At 38.5% G+C, this 7471-nt stretch overlaps 1 protein-coding gene across 1 annotated transcript; it reads right to left on the bottom strand.

Moving 5' to 3' along the window:
• Positions 1-362: 362 nt before the first annotated feature.
• On the bottom strand, positions 363-3349 carry LOC142343016 (uncharacterized). The gene is made up of 2 exons (XM_075394700.1): positions 2912-3349; positions 363-2018 (listed from the first exon to the last, which is right to left on the bottom strand). The coding sequence occupies exons 1-2, from the start codon at positions 3347-3349 to the stop codon at positions 363-365; spliced, it is 2094 nt and encodes a 697-aa protein (XP_075250815.1).
• Between the last annotated feature and the right edge of the window lie 4122 nt (positions 3350-7471).

The following is a 7471-nucleotide window of genomic DNA, read 5'->3' as shown; positions in this document are numbered from 1 at the left end:
TGCTATTCGGGTGTTGAGCAAGCGCACCACCTCACCACCCAAAAGAGTTCTCTTGTACAGCTCATGCGTCATACTGCGGCGTGCATCTTTTGTGACACCTTTCGCTGACTGCTTAGCAGAACCTGAAAAAAACTTGCATCGTTTGCAAAGCATTACTCCCTTCCTGCGTTTGGAAAATAATTTTGGTTCTTTCCTAATGCCTACTGAATGCCTGTTTTTGTTGAATGCGTATTTTTGTATGGTGAAGGAGTGGTTTTGAAAAAAAGACTTATACTTGCCTTCGGCGAGCTTGATTGAGTACAGCTTGGGCTTCAATCCACAGAACTCTGCAATTGGCTTGCTTCCCATTTCATCTTTGAATTTTAAGGTGACACGTGCATTCTCCCTGCTGTACAAGGGGCACTGAGTTGGAAATTTGACAAATCGAACTGCTCAGCGACCAACTTTTTCCGTTGTAATTCCGCAAAGAAGTCTCTCGAGCGCACTTCGTACACGAAAGAGTCCGTGTCTGAATAAAGCAAATTGCAATCAAAGTTCTTCTTCATGACTTTGTAGTGAAACTCGAACATGAACTTCTTAGCCAAATCCAGTATACAGGCACCTACTATTGTTGGCTTGTACCAAAGTATTTCCGATTGATGAAGGCATACAGTGACGAGGTCTTCACTAATGATTTTTGACGACTGGTACTCAGGCTTGTCTGTCCACTTCAGCGTTTCCTCCTCTGTGCGGGTCAACTTGACTTTCATACGGCTGCGCTTTCCCTGGCAGGTTTTTCCAAACGATGAGTTGACCATCAGTTTGAAAAAATCTTCCTCGAATTTATTCTGGGCCTGCTTTCTTTTTTCCGTATTCAGCTTCACATACGGGGCCAACCACTTGTCTTGTCTAAATGAAAGCACTCTGTGAAGCCTAGTTACTACCAATCCTAATTCAACATAGAGATTCCAAAGTTTCAACGTTTGGTAGTGCAATGTATAATTTTGTTTATCGAAAAGCGTCTGGATGAGCTTTTTAACCTGTGGAGGTTTTTTGGCTTGCATGTCAGCCAACAAATCAGACTGATAGTCGCTAAGCCAGCATTCACCTATCGCTTCTTTTGTTGGTGCCAACAGAAAATCAGAGTGAAGATCCTGCAAGCTATCGGGATAACTGAAATCTACTTCGACGATATATCCTACTTCATTGTCATCCGGTGTATTCAAGATTCTATTTAAAATTTCTTGTGCGTTTTCATCAGTCCACTCACTCTTGTCAAACAACTCAAACTCGCGCAGGGCGAGCGGGAATTTTTCCATGAATCCACCGTAAAGGTTATTAGCATCGATCATTATGATAAATGATGAAATATTTTTCGGTTTATAGTCCGGCAAGAATTTGTTGTTTGCTCGACAACGACGCTTGCTGTATACGGAGCTCACTCCTCCTCTAATCAAACTTTCCACCATGTCAAGGTGTTCTCTCTCTGTAAGAAGATGGAGTTCTGGGTTGCAAATTTTAAGCATGGCGTCACCTGATAAGTTTGATGCAGTGTAGTATTGACAACAATCCAGTCCATAAGTCTCGTAGCAAACTTTTTGGAAGCATAGTACTACAGCAGCGAGGAGAAAGACATCAGTTTTCAAATACAAATTGTAGTACTCTCCAATATTCTGGCATGCGAACAAATTGAACACTTCAATGGCTCTCTCATACTCTTCTTCGGTGACTGTTACCGCATACTGCTGCAAACTATTTGTCCACAATTCACGGGGAGGGAGCTGAGTCTCCTCTAGTTTTTCGAAGTTGTCTATATAGCAATACGGGAACGAGCCTTTTTGTTTCAACATATTGACTGATGATTCTGGCCACATTTCGAAGTGTTGTTCAAGCAAAGTGAATTGACCAGCTGGCAGGTTCTGCACTAGCTTGTCGAGTGATGCATTCAAGAATTTGAATGAGTCCAACAGTCTGATATACTCATACTGACTAGTCCACACGCCTTTTTTGTTTTGAGTTGTCTTTATGTGAACGCCTATCTGCAAAGAGATGAATTTCTCTCTCGTGCTTGGTACAACCGAAATAGTGTTCTTTTCATTTATTCTTTATAGTGCCAATACTACATGATGAAGGTCATAGTTTGCTAAATTGTGAGCAAACAGGGGAGTGAAGTTAAGAGTTCTGCGTTTTAAGTAGCACTGCGCGTGTGCCCACCCGAGAAATTCCCAGTGAAGTGACAGTGGTCTTGCACTGTTGGATCTTGAGCACTTTTGTTCAATTCAGTTTCACATATCCAACACAAGGTAGCGGCTTCCTTTGGTGTTTTCGGTTCACCGGAAAAGTTTTTGTGTTGTTGTTTCACATCGTAAATATCCTTAGCAATTGCTTCAATTGACTTGACAAAATCAACCATGACATTAGGTCCGCTTTTCAGCCCAAAAAAGAAAACGGTTTTGTTTCATGCAAGGCAACAAAAAGCAAGGCTACATGGTTTGTGCTCCTCCAGCGGCCTAGTCACCGATTTCTGTGGGATATTGCTGTTCAGTGGTTCAATAATTGACTCGAGGTCAAAAAAACCGACAATTGGTGCAAACCATCGTGCCTGAACATTTTTGAATTCAAAGTTTTGCTGCTCAATTTTTGGCATTCTGATTATTGCTTGAGTGTTCTGATGACAAATTTGTTCGTGCTTCTCATGTCGATCTGCTGATGTGTTAATGTGCAAGCAATTGCGGCATAAATGATTGTCTGCGCGTTGGTGGATTTCCTTGTACTTGCGAATTAGTCCTTTGATGTTGGTTATGAGCAAATAGTGATGCATTGCACCATCACTTAGCAAGAGAAGATCAAGGTCAAATTTGAAATTTTGATTTCTCGAAATGCGGAATGGTATCAATTTGTTGTTTGAATGGCGGAAAATGTTGACACGAACCTGGTTTAGCTGCTCAAATTTTTCCATTTGATGGAAAGCCATTGGCATCATGAATATTCCAACGGGTTGATTTGCCCTGGTGTTTTCTGCTCCATACATTATTGGATTTGTCTTCTGTCTCCATGATGCATTGTCCGGAATTAGCTTTGGTCCAAATATTTTATGGTACTGAGCGGTATAGCAGTAGAGAAAACATTTCTCATCCTGTTGATTGCGAATATTTAGAAAGTACTGACATCTTGCTAGCTTGGCTGGGAGAGCTAAATAGGATGAAGCAGCAATTGGTTTTGTCTTGACAAACCTTAGTTCGACATTGTCATTGCTATCCACGGTCCATCCGCTACCATGCGAAGCAAAGTTGTTTAGTGAAAGAAGCATTTGTTCAACCATTCCGGCAAAACATGACTTGCTCAATCCAGTGAAATCCACTCGCTGCATTTTCGAGTTAACAAAAATTTTGATTCGATTTGGTTGGCTGTTGATGTTTTCATCGCTTGTTGGTTTTGTTAATTGCACCAATGCACTGAATTGAAGTTTTTGTGCGCTATTTTGCGTATTTAGTTGAACAACATTTTCAATCTCGTCCTGTTTGCTCCGCATAAAACTTAACAGATCTATTTCATGTTCCCCCACTGGTATGTCGTAGGTTTTCAAAACACCACCAAAAGCTTGCTCGGACGGAAGAATTCCAAAACTTGGATTGTTTTCCAGATCAGCGTTCGATACTGGAAGTCCATGATTTTTGTTCATATGCTCCATGTACTTGAGGTTGTCTACATAGAACTTGTTGCAGTAGAGACAATAGCGGGGATGTTTCGAGTTGTGTTGCTGTATCATATGCGTTTCGAGTTCTATGACTTTTTCATGAGCAAACGCACATTCATCGCACTCGAATCGGTTGGTTTGGACGTATTGTTTATGAACTGTTTGCATATGTCGTCTGAGGCTGCGCTTATCTACGAGTTTTCTCTGACAAATTGTACACGTTTCAGCGTTCATTATGAGCAGGAGAAAGGGAGAAGGGATAGGAACGCAAAAAAACTATAAAATTATGAAAAGGAAATGAAAAGAGTTGAAGTTTTTCAATCAAGTGAATTTCAGGCTGAGGCAAAAAGCAAATGTAAGAATTTTATTGTCGGGCAAACTGTAATTTAAACTTGTTTCATCCAATCAGAGTGCGCGCCTTTTTTGTTTACTTCTGCAACAGAAAGCTACTGCTCCGCAAACAGTAGTAGAGGGGAACACACCGCGCAGACTGTTGTGTAAACAACACATAGATTCATATGGTCAACGGTTTTTCTACTTTTTGTTTGTTTAAAACAGCTGATATTGAGTTCACAGTTTTACTTCTTATTTCTCTACCCTAATTTTGGTACGGTGTACAACTATCTGATAAAAATTGTTTATTGATTGTTAACTGTGATTTCACTACAATCCAAGCTTCAGCTGGGTTCATTTCAACCTAGTCTCTTTTCGCTTATATGTTTAAAACATTGTTTCGCACACTTGTTTGTTCAATGTCTTGAGTTTTTCAGCAGCGTTTAATTCTGTCTCACAATATTTGTCTAAGGTTAAGATAAATCTTTAATTAAAGTTGAATTAAGAACTGGTTTCAAGGTGTTAACAAAGTTATCATACTCAAACATTGTGAAAAGCAACAAATACAATATGTACAACGAGTTTAAAGAGTTTTGCTGTCTTTTAGGGTCGAGATAACTTGATTACCTTCTTGACGGGGGCATAACATTGGCTCAAAGGAGGTGTTTCATCGATACTGACATCATCAGAAAAATTGTTGGCAAGCAACGGGAGGCTTTCCGGGGTTTTTGTTTCATCACATGGCGACTGATCAAAATTCCAAAAACCAGATATTTGCTCAACTTCTTCTAGCTGCCCCAATTGATTCTCCCAGATTTCAATGCAGTCATGATCATAATCTGCAAAAAGTTTTTTTGTTCGCTTTGCCAATTTTTTCACAACCTGCTTTTTTGTTTGAATCATAATATCGATGAGCATACGGAGACTCTTCTTGTCTTGGTGATTTTTCTGGCGTTTCTGTTAGTTGAAATAAATCGTTCTGTTTTGTGCATTCAAGTATTGGTTCAATGTAATTAACTGGAGCAATAAAGATTTTTTTGTGCCATAATTCTGTCTTGTCATCAAAGCTTTCCTGCACAAGGACAATATTTTTAAAGTTGTGACACATTCGCACAAGGGTTCGAGTGCCTCGCTCACTTGTCTTTGCAATTTCTAAATATTCAGCAGCTATATTGCAGATGATGGATAAACAGTTGAGATGTGTTCTACTGATTTTGCGGATTTAAATGGTAACAAAACAAGCAGTTTTCTTTGGAAGGAAAATTTTATAAAGACTTAACTGCAGAGTCTAGAGCCAATTCTAGTAACAAGAGAAATAAAAACTTGTTTTTGTATTATATGGAACAGAAAAGAAAAGCAGGTTCAAAGATAAACGCAAATTCTAGAAGAAGGTTGTTTAACAAAAGACTTGCAGTAATGTAATAAAGAGCCAAAGAACTAAAGAATTTTCGTAAAACTTATATTTAACAACAAGAAAGAACAATGGCGGAAAGATTGAAAAATTGTTGCACACCGATTTGTTTATTTGACTTAGCCATTTCATCATTATTCCGCCAAGTCTATAAATAGAATTATGTCATATTGAACTCAGTTGAATTGGGGTTCCCTCGGGAAATATAAATAGACTCGAGGAGGCGAGCTAATTTATCCATTGCTAATGAAAATTTGTCAGTTTTTAGATTTAAAGGTCGGGACTTGTAAAACTGGTTTCTGCTATGGCCTTTATAATGCTTGGCCCGGCGATGTTGCATCTGTGAATGGAAATTTTTAAATTGCCTTGGACAATTGTGACATTGAATGGGTCTTGATTCAGCAGGGTATATTTTTTCCGATCTTTTGAATTTCATATTTCGTATAAACATCAGAGCTGATATAGAGGAGTGTAAATTTGTTTACACGCGTAGGGAGGGGGGATTTGTTTGTTCAGCTGTTATCTTGTCTAGACATGTTGGCGTGGGGTTTGAAATTGTTTACATTCCAACAAACAGTAATGTATTAGTCATTTAACATTTCTGATTACTTTGATACAGTTTGTCTCAATATATGCAACACTATGGGTAATGTTTTGTCTAAGGATGCTGAGTACAGCGACTTTCATTTGGATCTCTCGCTCAATGAAAAACGGCTTGTTAGGGCTGCTGTTAAGACTTATCATACCACTGGCACCTATTTATCCTTGAAATTGTTCAAACGTGATAGTGAACAGGTCGATGGGGATTTCAATCAAAAAATTACACTTTCGGCGCGAGAGTTTCGGTTGATATGTCAGAACATTGGAAAAACTAGAACAAATGCTTGATCAACCAGTTGGCTTGATCGACTCACTTCTACAACCAGATTCAACTGATGACTCGAAACGTCCAGCAAAACGGGCCGGCAAAACACCGACTCAGCGCCAAAAGAAGATACCAAAAACATCTGTAACAGTCAATGAGGAATCGGAATAATTTCTATTATACATTTTGCTTCCTGTCATTGTTTATGCTTTCATAGTTAGTTCATTAGCTTTTTCTTTTTTGTTCATTATGGTTGAGGCAATGTATGAGAACAGTCCTGAATATTTCAAGAAATTTCAAAAACGTTTCAAGTACAATATTTGTGAGACGGAACCAAAACTTGAAAATACAACAATTGAAAATTATGCATATGGTTATCATTCATCTGCAACAGTTATCGAAGGTTGCACATTTGGCTCCAATCATTATCATGTTATGTATGAATTTGGTTCACAAGATGATAATATATTCGATTTTCTTTATGTACCTTCGGTGATACCGTGTCTCGTTAACTGTTTCAAATTATTTTTTCAGCCTACGCAAAAAGACTTTGTTAAACGTGGTGCAATAATTTCACGACTACATGTTGCTGTTGAGTACCTTTCAAAATCAACTTATTCTTCAGTTACCAAGAACCAGAAACAACTTCCAGCACCCTTGAGTGAGGCAACAGCGAAATCTATTAGTACTTTTACGGCAAACAAACGTTCTTCTACAGTCCCTGATGTAACCATGAAACGATTTTTCCAGCTTATGCTAGGTGAACACTCATCAACTCTTTATCAGATAATGAATATTCTGCTTAGTGGCCACGGGAGTTTTGTGCGAGAAACCTCAAACTCTTTCATAACCTTTCAATTTTGTAAAAATTGATATTCAAAAAATGTTGTTGTTGTTTCAAAATTAAATTAACTTTTACTTCATATGTTTTACAAAAGCTAGCAACTCTAATTCATTTCCATCAGGTATGAATGGAAATTTCTCACTATAAATATAATGAACAATATATATGCAAAATAAACCACAAAGCTGGGAGTCTGAGGATTGCAATGGAGACTGAATGTCTCTTCTCTGTTCCATGATATCCATCATTATCTCCAAGTCTTCACACTGTTGTAAACGGTTGAAAATTTCCTTGTAGGTAGTCAAGGGTAGAGCCAATGGATCCGCAAAATATATTATTGGG

This window comes from Convolutriloba macropyga, chromosome 7 (assembly GCF_964194025.1).
Source record: "Convolutriloba macropyga chromosome 7, txConMacr16.3, whole genome shotgun sequence".
In the NCBI taxonomy this organism is placed as follows: Eukaryota; Metazoa; Xenacoelomorpha; order Acoela; family Convolutidae; genus Convolutriloba; species Convolutriloba macropyga.
The sequence above is the reverse complement of the archived record's forward strand: the minus strand, read 5'-3'. Positions and strand labels throughout refer to the sequence as shown.